The sequence below is a fragment of the Capsicum annuum genome, chromosome 7 (assembly GCF_002878395.1).
Source record: "Capsicum annuum cultivar UCD-10X-F1 chromosome 7, UCD10Xv1.1, whole genome shotgun sequence".
Lineage (NCBI taxonomy): Eukaryota > Viridiplantae > Streptophyta > Magnoliopsida > Solanales > Solanaceae > Capsicum > Capsicum annuum.
In genome coordinates this window covers 76,719,588-76,733,681 of record NC_061117.1, presented here as the reverse complement: position 1 = coordinate 76,733,681, position 14,094 = coordinate 76,719,588, and the positions used below count along the sequence as shown (strand labels likewise).

The 14,094-nt window shown below is 41.7% G+C and overlaps 1 protein-coding gene across 3 annotated transcripts in view; it reads right to left on the bottom strand.

Annotated features, from left to right (window-relative positions):
• LOC107877881 overlaps positions 1-13,564 on the bottom strand; it is a 19,315-nt gene extending 5,751 nt beyond the window's left edge. The window contains exons 1-2 of one of the 3 annotated variants that reach the window (XM_047393589.1): positions 12,795-13,509; positions 8,779-8,838 (exon numbers count right to left, since the gene is read on the bottom strand). In XM_047393589.1, coding sequence (XP_047249545.1) covers positions 8,779-8,838; positions 12,795-13,302 — 568 coding nt within the window. In that variant the 5' untranslated portion in view covers positions 13,303-13,509. Of the gene's footprint in view, positions 1-8,778; positions 8,839-12,794 lie in introns of all 3 variants that reach the window. The other 2 variants (XM_016724666.2, XM_016724668.2) reach the window with 2 other exon arrangements.
• Positions 13,565-14,094: the final 530 nt, after the last annotated feature.

Genomic DNA, 14,094 nt, shown 5'->3' with positions numbered 1-14,094 from the left:
CACTTATGAACGAAGTATTTAAACCCTATTTGCGTCGGTTTTCTTTGACGACATTTTAATATTTAGCAAGACGTGGGACAATCATCTCTCACATATTCGTATAATTTTTGAGTTATTACGTGCTCATAACCTATACCTCAAGAAGTACAAATGCTCTTTTGGTGAGAGACAAGTAGCATATCTTGGGACATGTGGTGTCTGAAACAGGCGTGGCAGCAGATGCAAGCAAAGTTCAATCCATCACTGATTGGCCTCAACCACAGTCCATCACTACCTTGCGTGGATTCTTGGGCTTAGCAGGTTATTACCGGAAGTTCATAAAGAATTACCGTCAATTATCAGCCCCTTTAAACAACATGCTTAAAAAGAACTTGTTCCCAGTCGGATAATATAGCCTTGGCTTCTTTCTGCACTCTCAAAAAAGCACTTGCAACTGCTCCTATTTTACAATTGTCAAATTTTGATGAGCAGTTTATAATTGAGTGTGATGCCTCCGGGAGTGGTATAGGAGCAGTGTTGCAACAAAATGGCCCTCCTATTGCCTTTCTTAGTAGACAATTGGTCGTACGACACTTTAAATTGGCTGCCATGAGCGTGAATTGATTGGCTTAGCCAAAGCAGTTCAACATTGGCATCCTTATCTATGGGGCAAAGCCTTTTTTATTCGCACAGACCATTATAGCCTTAAATACTTGTTGGAGCAACGGTTTACCACTTCACCCCAACAACATTGGATTAGCAAGCTTATGGGGTTTGACTTTTGTGTGGAGTATAGGGCAAGACACTTGAATAAGGTTGTTGATGCCTTGTCTCATCGCCATACTATAGAGGAATTGGTGTATGCTATTAGTCACCCATGTGTGTTATTACTTGATGCAATCAAACAAGAGGTGTTTAATGATGCTTCCTTGCAAGAATTAGTCCAACAAGTGCTCCACCATGAGCCATGAGCTTGATGTTTCCTGGTCAATTAAGGACGGTCTACTCCTTTATAAAGGTCGTATCTACTTGTTGCCCTTTTCCCAATTGATCTCCACAATTTTGTCAGGATAAATGATAATTCCATGAAAGGGTACAGAAAACATCGCATCGTATACGACAGGATTTCTACCGGAAAGTGATGAAGTCCGTTATTAGAAATTATGTAGCTGTTTGTCCAGTTTGCCAACGCAACAAGGCTGAACACCTAAGCCCAGTAGGATTACTGCAACCACTTGCACTCCTTGAGCAAGTCTGAGCTGGTCTGGGCAGACATTGGAATGGACTTTATTGATGGCTTACCAAAGGCATAGGGCAAAACAGTATTGTTTGTGGTAGTAGATCGATTTTCCAAATATGCACACTTCATAACCATATCTCATCCTTACAATGCAACTCGTGTTGCTCAAGTTTTCTTTGAGCATATTGTTCGGTTTCATGGGATACTCGAATCAATTACTTGTAATAGAGATGTGGTTTTTACAAGCACTTTTTAGAGAGAATGGTTTCGTCTAAGTGGCACAAAGTTGGCATTTTGTCTGCGTATTATCCTCAAAACTAATGGTCAAACGAAAGTTGTGAATCGTACCATTGAAATGTATCTGCGTTGCTTGATTGGGGATTATCCAAAGAAATGGTTTGACTGGTTGCCTTGGGCAGAATATTGCTATAATACTTCGTTTCATACCTCACTGCAAACAACTCTCTTTAAGGTTGTCTATGGTCGAGATCCTCCTCGTCTATTATCCTACGAAGCTGGTTCTTCACTGGTAGAGGCTGTTGACAATGCCTTGCTTAACCGTGATTTAGTTTTATGTGATTCGCAGCAAGTTGCAACAAGCTCAGGTAAGAATGAAAGAATATTATGACAAAGGTCACCGAGAGGTTGCATAGAACCAAGTTCACTAGTTTGGCTGCGTTTACATCCTTATCGTCAAAAATCTGTTGGGGTCAATTGCGCCATAAGCATGCACCTCGATTCTTTGGGCCTTTTCCTATGTTAAATCGAATTGGGGACTGCCCAATGATAGTAAGTTGCATAATATGTTTCATGTATCCCTCCTCAAGGCTTTTAAGGGTGTGGCTCCAACAGTTCCTCCGACTCTGCCACCACTAGAGGGTGGTCGTGCGGTTCCTATGCCTTGCTCTATTCTACGTGCTCGACTTAATCAATGAACTTGAGAAATTTTAGTCCACTGGTGTGGATTTCAATTGTCAGATGTTACGTGGGAGGATGCTGCACATTTTCGTGATGCCTATCCAGACTTTGAGCTTGAGGACAAGCTCTTCTTTGGGGAAGGGGGTAATGTTACGGACTCATTCATGGATAAGGTTTATGCAAGGCGGGTCCCTCAAGCTGAGAAGGAAAGAAACGACAAAGTGGATTTGTAAAAGATTTTGTGGGCATTAAAAGTAGACAGTAGTTTAGTTTTACTAAAATTTCATTTTAAATAGATTTTCTATGTTAGTAGTTTCTTAGTTTCCTTAAATATCTTGTAATAAGATTCTATATATGGAGGAGAAGTAATAGACAAAAGGGAGGAATTTACATTAAAAAAAATAACAAAAGATCTGGGTCTCTCTCAAATGAGTCCCAAGGTTGTAGGCTCCCTTTTAACGAGCCTTTGTTTATTAAAAATTGGTCGCTCATGAACTAAGAACAAGGAGAAAGATCTGTTAAGCACAGACTTCTCAGTGAATCGCCCGGTGACAAGATCCATATCACGTGGTAGTAACACTTACTCACAGATTCTAATACAAGTAAAGAATGCTAGTTCAAAGTATGTTATTGGTCTTTTGATTTCAGTACAACCGGTGTTACAAAAGCACGATTACCTAGGACCCGGTGACTACGTTTCTGCTCGCTATCACCCTGCTCTAAATGCAGTGGGAGTGATTGCTGCTGGTTGGGATGTGTAGTCCCTCAAGGTGGTTACAAAACCTTCTTGATGTTGGCAACCATGTCTAAAGCTTTATCTGTCTTTTCTTTTCTGTACGGTGTTCGTGAGGCCTATATCTGTGGATTACAGGCTATTGCATATGTTTTGCGGCTCTGGGTACCAATTTTCATATGATGACACATATTTCGACATTTGTTGTTTGCTCAGTTATCTGCACCCTCCCATAGTCGTTAGGCTCATCCTTGATATTTTTGCTCGAGATGCGGATTTCGCTTCGGTGGTGCTGGTCCAGATTCGGGTCTTGCTACTGCTGAGGTCCGGGCAAATTCCCCTACGGGTGGTGGTACTGTTGTGCATTCGGGTCTTGCTGCTGATGAGGTGCATCTTTTACCTCCCCATTCTGATACTGATGTTGCCAAGGATAGGGTGGTTGTTGATGAGGTCCATTTTGTTGCTCCCTTGCGGATATTGATCTTCCACCTCCCGATATTGATCTTGAGATTCCTCATGGGTTTGTTGGTGGCAGGATTCGTTGGTCTGAGGGTGTTGACTTCTAGAAATGACATATTACATCTCCTTCTTTCGAGAGAGCTAGCTAGCTATAGTGAATCCTTAGGTTTTTGTTCTTCTTTCTAGGCATCAAGTAGTTCATCCATCAGTCGGGCTTTAATGTAATGTAATGATGCCTCTAGGTGAGAATTGATATCTGGCTTTAAGTCGGCCATCACTTCACCTTGATATATATCAGCTTTGGTTAAATATTGCATAGTTTATCTTCATTGTGTTATTAATGGGTATGAAATTATTAGCTTTATTTTGTTTCTTGGTAAAGATTAAATTTTTATTGCTATGATTGAGTAGTCGATTGTGTATCTTTTATTAGTTATAGGTTTCAAATTATAATGTGTATAGTTTCTTGAGTTTATCTGAAGTTTTTGTTGTAAAGACTAGATTTTTATTGGTAATGACTAATCAATTGTTTAGCTCTAATACGTGTTTTTGTTGTGTGAGGGCCACCATTGGCCCAATGGTAGTTGCAATATGAGATTCTTATTGGTAAACTAAAAAGGCCAGCTCGGTGCACTAATCTCTCGCTTATTCGCAAGGTCCGTGGAAGGTCAGGCCACAAGCGTCGATTGTGTGCAACTTTACCCTGCATTTCGCCAAGAGACTGGTTCCATTTTCCACAGTTTGAATTTGTGAACAGTAAGTAGTTGAAAGTGTCAATAGTGGTAGGTTTAAGTACTAACGGCGATAAAATTGCTAGGATTATCTTGTCTTTTTAGTGAAGATTAAATTTCTACTGCAACAGTGAGTAGTCCAAGTGTCGCGAGTATCTTCTAGTTATCAATTTCAAACTAGTAATAGGTATTAATATGTTGGCTTTAACTTTTTTGGGGTGGGGGGAGGGGGGGGGGGAGGTAAAGACTAGATTTTATTGGTTATAATTACTCAATTATAGAGAATTAGTTCAATTTTTTGCTTTTATTGTGCGAGGGTGAGCATTGGAGCAATGATGAGTTGCATTATTAATCTTTTGGGTAAAACTTCTTGTTGAGGTAGAGACTCTTTTACTGGTGACGATTCGTAAGTTCTTGAGAATTAACTCTAGTATGTTATTTTATTATGTAAGGGCGAGCATTGGTGCAATGGTAGAGTTGCTATATAAACTTCATGGGTCATCTACTTTCATGGTAAAGACTAGATTTTTATTGGTAATGATTTGTCAAAAGTGTCACCGTTAATTCTAAGTTTGCAAAGTCAAGTTGTGAGAGATATACTAAAAAATGCAGCATATTCCCAAAATTTGCGTATAACATTAGTGACAACAAACAAACACTGCTGGTGTTGTTGGGGTTCGAGCAAATGGATTTACCACTCCAAGGTCTTGTTGACGATCTACAATATACCACATACCACATGGCTCCCACGCCGTACTCTAGACTTCGTCAAACTGCTGATCAAACGGTGCATTTGCTTTTTTGCCTACTGTAGTGTTGGAAACTATTTACAACAACAACAAACCCAGTGTGTTCCCACAGTGGGGTCTGGGGAGGTAAGATGTACGTAGTCCATACCGCTACCTCCGAAGTAGAGAGGCTGTTTCCGATAGACCCCCGGCTCAAGATAAAGAATAGTAGAGCAGGAGATGGATTACATAACAGAAAAGGCGTAAGGAAAAATAAAAAGCAAATCAGAGCAATACGAAAATACGAGAGATAAAGCAACACGAAATAAGAAAATAGCAAGAAAGAAATCATGAATGGGACACCCACGTATAAGTAACAAATACTCACAGCCATAGACATCTATGAACCCAGTCCTAAAATTACTAACCTGGCTTGCTACAACCCACACCCTCCCGCTAGCCTTTTACCCTTATCCACGACCTCCACACCTTCCTATCTAGGGTCATGTCCTCAGTAAGCTACAGCTGCTTCATGTCATGTCTGATCACCTCCCTCCAGTATTTCTTCGGCCTACCTCTGCTCCTCCCGAAACCATCCAACGCTAGCCTCTCACACCTATGAACTAGGGCATCCGCGTCCCTCCTCATCACACCTTCCTGCATCTTGTCCTCCACCAAAGCCACTCTCATCTTCTCCCAGATAATCTCATTCCTAACCCTGTCCCCTTTAGTAAGCCCCCACATTCAACGCAACATCCTCATTTTCGTCACCCTCACTTTTTGGATGTGGGAGTGTTTGACTAGCCAACACTCCGCGCCATAAAATATGGCCGGACGGACTGCCACTCTATAGAATTTGCCTTCAAGCTTAAAGGGCACTTTCTTATCACACAACACTCCCGAGGCGAGCCTCCACTTCATCCAATCTGCTCCAATACGATTAGTGACATCCTCATCAATCTCACCATTCCCCTGGATCAGACTCAAGATACTTAAAACTACCCTCTTACAAACATCCTGGGAGTCCAACCTTACCACCACATCGTCCTCTTGCCTCAAGTCACTAAACTTGCATTCCAAATACTCCGTCTTAGACCTACTCAACCTGAACCCCTTCGACTCCAGGGTTTGCCTCCAAACCTCCAATTTGTCATTCACACCCCTCCGCGTCTCATCAATCAGAACTACATCATCCGCAAATAGCATACTCCAAGGCACCCCGCCTTGAATACTCTGCGTCAATACGTCCATCACCAATGCAAAAAGGAACGAACTAAGAGTCGATCCCTGATGCAACCCAGTCTCAACCGAAAAATGGTCTTGAGTCTCCTCCCGCCATCCTCACCCTGGTCTTTCCTCCATCGTACATGTCCTTAATAACTCTAATGTATGCCACCGGGACCCCTCTCACCTCCAAAGAACCTCCCTCAAAACTTTATCATACGCCTTTTCCAGGTCGATGAACACTAAGTGCAAGTCACTCTTCCTTTCTCTATACTGCTCCACAAATCTCCTCACCAAATGGATTGCCTCTGTCGTCGAGCAACCAGGCATAAATCTAAACTGATTCTCCGAAACAGACACGACCCTCCTCTATCTCCGTTCAACCACTCTCTCCCAAATCTTCATAGTGTGACTCAACACCTTAATACCTCTATAGTTGTTGCAACTCTAAATGTCACCCTTGTTTTTATAAAGCGGAATCATCGTACTCCATCTCTAAGCCTCAGGCATTCTCGCCGACTTGAAAATGCCATTAAACAAAACCGTCAACCACCTAAGCCCTGCCCCACCCACATACTTCCAAAAATCCACCGGAATCTCGTCCGGCCCCATCGCCCTACCCCTCCGCATCTTACGAATAGCCTTTTTGACCTCCTCTACCTTAAAATGCCTCTAGTAGATGAAATCACGGCTCTCCTCCGATTGCTCCAGCTCCCCTAACTCAATGCCTCTATCCCCTTCCTCGTTCAAAAGTCTATGAAAGTACTCCTGCCATCTCTTCTTAAGGTGGACATCCTCCACCAGAACACTACCATCCTCCCCCTTAATGCACTTCATTTGATCTAGGTCACGACCCTTCCGCTCCCTAGCTTTTGCAAGCCTATACAACCTTTTTTCTCCTCTAACCCAGCATACAACCTCTCGAACGCTGCTGACTTAGCGGCTGTAACTGCTAACTTAGCCTCCTTCCTAGCTACCTTGTAAGCCTCCCTATTCACCTGCTTCTCTTTTTCATCTTTACTCTCAATCAACTTAACATACGCCCCCTTCTTAATCTCCACTTTCTTCTTCACTTCTTCATTCCACCACTAGTCTCCCTTATGCCGACCTGCCCGGCCCCTCGAAACACCCAACACTTCTCTAGCAGTCTCCGCGATGCAGTTGGTCGCCCTATTCCACATAACATCTACGTCCCCCTGCACTCCCACGCCCCCATACCCACCACCTTTTCCCCGATCTCCAGCACACTATCTGGCATCAAGCTACCCCACTTAATTCTAAGTCGACCCTCCCTTGCCCATCTCTTCTTGATAGACAAGTCCATCACAAGAAGCTTGTGCTAGGTCAAGAGGTGCTCACTCGGAATGACCTTACAGGCCTTACATAGCACCATATCCCCCTTCCTAAGCAGCAGAAAGTCAATCTGAGTCTTGGCGCGCTTCGGAAGGTAATCAAGTGATCCTTCTTCTTCGAGAAGCTCGAATTCACTACCACCAGCCCAAAGGCCCTCGCCATTTCTAACACCGAAGCCAAAACTACCATGCACATCGTCATAGCCTCCTGATAATACCCCAATGTGCCTATTGAAGTCCCCTGCTATAATGATCTTCTCCGCGCTAAGCACGCTCCTCACCACCTCATCCAAAACTTCCCAAAATCTCGCCTTCACCTCCTCGTCCAAGCCCATCTGCAGCGTATAAACATTACACACATGCAACGTAAAACCCCCAATGACCAACTTAATCTTCATCAGCCTATCGCTGACCCTCTTAACCTCCACCACCTGACCTCTAAGCTCCTCATCCACTAAGATACCGACTCCATTCCGACGTCTCTCACTCCCCGAGTACCAAAGCTTGTACTCATCCACATCTCTAGCCTTAGATCCTACCTACCTAGTCTCCTGAACACACGCAATATTGATCCTCCTCTTCTTAAGAATCTTCACCAACTCTACGGGCTTACCCTGAAGGGTCCCAATGTTCCACGACCTTACCCGCAACCTATCTTCTCTCGACTCTCGAATCTCGCCTCCCTCTAACACCCCTCCCCGATCCAGCCGTAACACCCGACCTATACTCCCACCCACCCCTATCCTCACCCCCAACCCCCTCGGACATGACCCTATTCCACCATCGACCCCTCCAGCCACTACTTAAAACACCAAAACAAAGCCCCAAGCCGACAACCCAACGTACAAAACAACCTTACGAAAACAGAAAGAAAAGGCACGCACAAAGAACACTACCCGGCCTAGCAGCTAGAACAAAAACAACAAAATTCACTAATAAGCACAACAGCCAGTCCCCAATGAACTCACAGGAAGCAGGAAATAGGAAATAAGAACAGAAAGAGACAAAAACAAGCAACAAGAAATAAACAAGAGACAAACAAGAAACACTAAACAAGAAACAAAATAGTTCAAAGAAACCAAACTGTATAAAGTGACTAAATATTAAAGTATAGATGTCACCGGTACACCTGCGAATCCGGCAATTTTGATGTCAAAATTGGTTGCCGAAATAGTCGCCGGAAAGAGGCTGCCGGAGCATCGCCGGAATTTCGCCGAACCGTCTGGGTCCTGCCGGAATCTAGTCGCCGGAGCGTCTGGGTCTTGACGGTGCTACCCTCTTACACGTCGTCGGAGTCGAGGAGTCGAGCCGACGGAAGCCCTAGTCCCGCCGGCGATAGCAGTGATGGGGAGAGGAAGGCAAAAAGAGGAGAGAGAAGGGGGATAGGGAGATCTGGGGGAGAGAGTACCCTTACCTGTTGCCGGTGCGCCTACGTCGTCGTCGGTATCGGTCTGTCGATCATGAATAGTTGGCGCTGGTGGTCAGTGAACGTTAGGGGTTAAGGGTCAGTGAACGTTCTCTCTTCAAAAAGAAACCAAATTTCAATATTGGAAACTATTTAATGTATCAGAATTTTTTGTTTAACTTTTGTCCTCTATCAGGCTAGTAGCTTTACATGTAGTGCTTATAACGAGACTTCTTTATTTGAGTCGAACCGGAAGCATGATGGATATTTTGGCTCTAAACAGGTATTATTTGCAAATCACTATGGTCTTGAGTTGATTTGCATTATTTCCTTATATTAGAATTCGTGAGTGAAAGTTCTGATCTAGAAGATGATATTGGATCTGTTGGCCCCATTCATAAGACTGGATAGAAACCAAATCTCCTATCACATGGAATTTCATGTCCTAGTCCTGGAGCGGGAGTTGCTTCTGCCTAAGTTGCATGGAGTCGGGTGCGGGTAGACGAGACGGGTGCGGATCCGAGAGTCGAATTCGTTAAAATTTAATTTTTAAGATTCGGAGGTGCAAACTCCGGCCTGGGGTCTATCGGAAACAGCCTCTCTACTTCTTTAGAGGTAGCGGTATGGACTGCGTACACTTTACCCTCCCCAGACCCCACTTTGTGGGAATACACTGGGTTTGTTGTTGTGGAGGTGCAAATCCGATTATGGATACTGGTGCGGGGATTCGATTAAAAAAATTACAACATATCCGGTGTATTCCCACAAAGTAGGATTTGGGGAGGGTAGAGTATATGCAGATCATACCACTACCTCATATAAAGTAGAGAGGTGGTTTCAAGTAGACCCCCGCTTAGGACCAATAGCAGTATAACAAACACAAAAATAAATACAGTCCCATATTTAAACAGTCATTTCGATTTACTTTTTCCTGTGTGTCAAGGAAAGTTTATTCCTAAAAAAATATTCTTCACTTTTAAGGTAATTTCTTTTAGTTACTTTTAAAATTAGTAGTATTTTTTTATATGGAAAAAAATAAATTCTTTTCAATTAGAAGTAGTATTTGAAAAGTCAAACACTCACTAGATCTAAATAAATTAGGTCTACCTTTTTAATATAATTTATTTTTAAAAAACATAAAGGGACGACCCGGTTCATACCTACTCCGTAGGTGTCGAGGAGGGGGGGACCACTCCGGGCCTGACCTACGCGCCCTCACCCCAGCTTCGCTGGAGGGGCGTTTCGAACCCTCGACCTTGGCACACCACGGTAAGCAAGCTTACCGCTGAGCCAAGGCCATCCCTCAGTGGTCCCCCCCCTCCCCAACACCTACGGAGTAGGTATGAACCGGGTCGTCCCTATTTTTAAAAAAACATAATTATTAAAAAAATAGGACCACTGCCGACAATCACAGATCTGAGCATTCTACCATTTTCTCTTTCTTCCCCACTAAAATTCCGACGGCAATAACCCTTCTGCCGGTGACGGCCTTTCCGCCGGCGACAACCGACAATCACAGATCTAAGCATTCTACCATTTTCTCTTTCTTCCCCGTCGAAATTTCAGCTACGATAACCCTTCTGCCAGCAACAACCCTTTCGCTGACGACAACAATCACATTCGCCGATTTTCTCCCTTCACCAGTTTCTCCCTTTCAATAACGAAGCCAACTTCTTGATGTTGGTCAACGTCTCCGGATTCGTTTGATAAAATCCGAGATTAATTCCGCGCCAGCATCCACACCGGTCACGTCAGGACAGGTTTGATGGCATAACCGCCGAGTCCGAACAACATAGGAAAAAAGTAAAGAATATTATTTTAGGAATAAAATTTCCTTGACACATAGGAAAAAGTAAATTGAAATGACTGTTTATATATGAGACTATATTTATAATATTTAATTTTTTTAACCAAATCCCCGCACCCGTATCCATAATCAAATTCGCACCCCCAAATCTTAAAAATAAAATTTTGACGAATCCGACTCTCGGATCCGCACCAATCTCGAATACCCGTACCCGAGTTCATGCAACTTAGCATACCTCAGCAGTGACAAAGGTGCATTTACCTTCAACTTTGAAAGTTGGGTTTGACCTTTTTACCTAGGGATATTTTATCCACACAACTCTGGAGAAAGCTTATCCTAGTAGTATTTAATATTTCTTCTGAGTTTGGGATGCTGCTTTAAGATTCTATTACTGGACATCTCATTTGGCATTAGACCATGCACAGAGCTACGGTAGGACTAATAATTGCCCAAAGTTTTCTTAGGCTTCAGTTTGAAGCATCCCTATAGATGATTGCGCACACATCGGAATCCTATATCAGATATAAGATCTTAATTCTTCTCTAGTTTTTCTTCAGTATGATAATGAACATAATTATAAGTATCTCTTCAAGTGGCCTAATTCTCCCAGTCCAGATAAAAGCACCTCTAAAACTGCATGGCCTCATCTTGGTAAATTCAGGAACATCTATTCAGTTACGTAGACACAAGTTCCCCGCACATTTTGCTTCTTTTTTTTTTAAAAGCGTGGTGTCAGGGCCAGCTTTCACGCACCTCAACTAAATCCATGGGATACCTACCACCTTTATCCCACCTCCCACCAGAAACAGATACCAGATAACTCAATCCACCTAGGCTAGGACAAAGGGGAAGAATCACCTAGTGTTTTTTGTCTCAAGTGGGATGGGATTAGAACCTGAGGCCTATGGTTCTCAACCCATTTCATTGACCACTAGGACACACGCTTGGGTACTCCCCACACATTTTACTTGCAACCCAATAAAAATAAATCTTCAGCTTTCCCTATTTTACAATATTCTTCCAAGGAAATAGTTCCCATGCAAAACACTCTACCAAAGCACACAAATTTTAAGCCATTTTTCAGGGAGCTCAAGTAGTAGTTGGCGGTGTTTGATGATAAGCATAAGTAGAAAAATTCAGATGTTATAAGCAAAAGGAAGTAAAAAGTCAAGTGCAAAATCACTAATCTCCCTATAGATGATCTCAATTCTTTTCCCAACTGTGTATACATTTATGTTGATAAAAAAATCATAATCAGTTCTACTCAAAAGTAATAAATCATTCCTCAATCCCAAATGAGTTAACACCAGTTATATGAATCCATGGCATCCTTTGTAGGAATCATAATTAGACTATTGGGCCGTTTGGCTAGAAAACGAGTCATGCAGGTGTATTAATAATAACATGTATCACATAATTTCTAAGAAGAAATTGATTGTTTACAAAAATACCTTCCACCTTATTTGGTAGAAAAAGGGATAAAGGACCCCTTTGGTATTTTTTTCATTTTCACTGTTCTATACCGGAATACCTAACCCTGGTATTATTATTCCACCCTCTGGCAGGGATACTTATCCCATTATTAATACTAATCCAGGTACCTTATCTAGGTACTAATTACTAATCTAGTATAAATGATGTCAAGACTAGTAAACCAAAAAGGGATGAGACAGTGCTGTTTTTTTATCCCAAGACTATGTATGCTTTGTCTAAGTTAAGGACCATCTATACTTACTTACTCAAAATTTATCAGCTTTACGCAACCACTTTCACCAAAATAGGTCTTAATAGCATTTATGGCATATATATTACCTCAAAATCCTACCTTTGCAAGCTAAAAACAAGTAGATAACTGTTTTTACTTCTCAATTGCCCCCAACATAAAGAAAAACAACACAAAACAATTACACTTAAACCTAGATGTTTTCCTCTTTTTTTAATGCTCCTTCCGTCCACTTTTACTTAATTCCAACAATAGATTTTCATTTTTATTTGTCAAACATATCAAGAAAAGACAATTATATTTTTCCTGTTTTATACTAAACATTAGTAACTTGTTCCTCAAATCATTTCCCAAGGCCTAAAACTATATGTCAATTAATATGCATTTTGTGGTGAAATACTCATACTCATATCATCATTTCTTAAACGAGCAAAGTTCAAAGTATGCAAAGTCCAAAGTAGACAAGTAAAGGTGAACAGAGAGAGCATCGTATACCTCCGGTAAAAAACGAGGACGAAGGCCAGCCACGAAGACGAGCAACGGACCTCGTTTCATCCTCCGATAACAACGACATAGAAGAAGAACCACCACCAAAATGACCTTTCACAGCAGCCATCTTACCAACAACCTCTAGAATCCTATGAGGATCAAAATCAGCACCACGATGACTATGTACAACTCCACCTCCACCACCTACTTTCACATACGGCTGAGGAGGTGGGACCCAGTAAGACGATCCAGGTAAAAAAGGTAACCAATCTGGTGCGGAACGTCTCACGATAACCGAATGGATCACTTCCTCTAGCTTTCTTATTCCGCCGTCTGATTCGCCGGAGGAAGAGCAATCAAGGTCGATCTCGATTAACTGAGGGTGAGGTGGTTCGCCGGATCCGTCTCCGGAGCGATTGGAGTTGGAACGGTGACGGAGAGTGAGGGGAAGAGGTGGAGAGAATACGGGTCGGGTCAGGGTTCGGGCTATGGAATTGGAGAGAAGACGAGCCATGGGGAAAGGGGAAATTTTGGTGGAAAGTGAAGAAAGTGTTTGGTAGATTGGAAAGAGAGGGAGGGGTCAATTACTTGTAAAAGAGGTGGAAATTGCGGGGTAGACTCTACGTGGCAGTCGTGGGTGATGGGTTTCATCGGTGGCTGGTCAGCTGGTAGTCTTCTTTTTCCTTAACACTTTCTGGATAATGTTAAAATCCCCTTTTTTTTTTTGGGGGGGGGAAAGGATAATGAAAGTTTATATCTTTTTAATTAAGGAAAAAAGATTGTGATTTGAAATATCAATATGAAATTATTTGACATGAAAATTAAAGTGTGTTTTAAACATATAAATATAAGAGAAAAGATATAAAACATTTTTAAATTTATCTCAAATTTTCAAAAAGACATTTTAGATTTGCAGGTCTTATCACCACAAAACTTGTAAACATCATTATATTGATAAAAACTTGTAAACATCATTATAAATACATCATCTTGATTGATTTTTTCAGCAGTCTTGGACTATTATTTAGCATGTTTGGTACATTTAATATACTACTCCCTCCGTTTTATAATAAATGAATTATTAAATTATACTACTCCCTCCGTTTTATAATAAATGAATTATTAAATTCTGACACACATATTAAGAAAAAATTATTAAATACATAAATTTAACACAATTTTTCATTTTTACCTTAAAAAAAGAAAAAGTTGATCTTATAATATCTTTTCAAAAGTTAATTGATTGTCAAATCATAAGGTCAAATTTATAAAAAAATTCAATGATTCACTTATTTTGAAACACCAA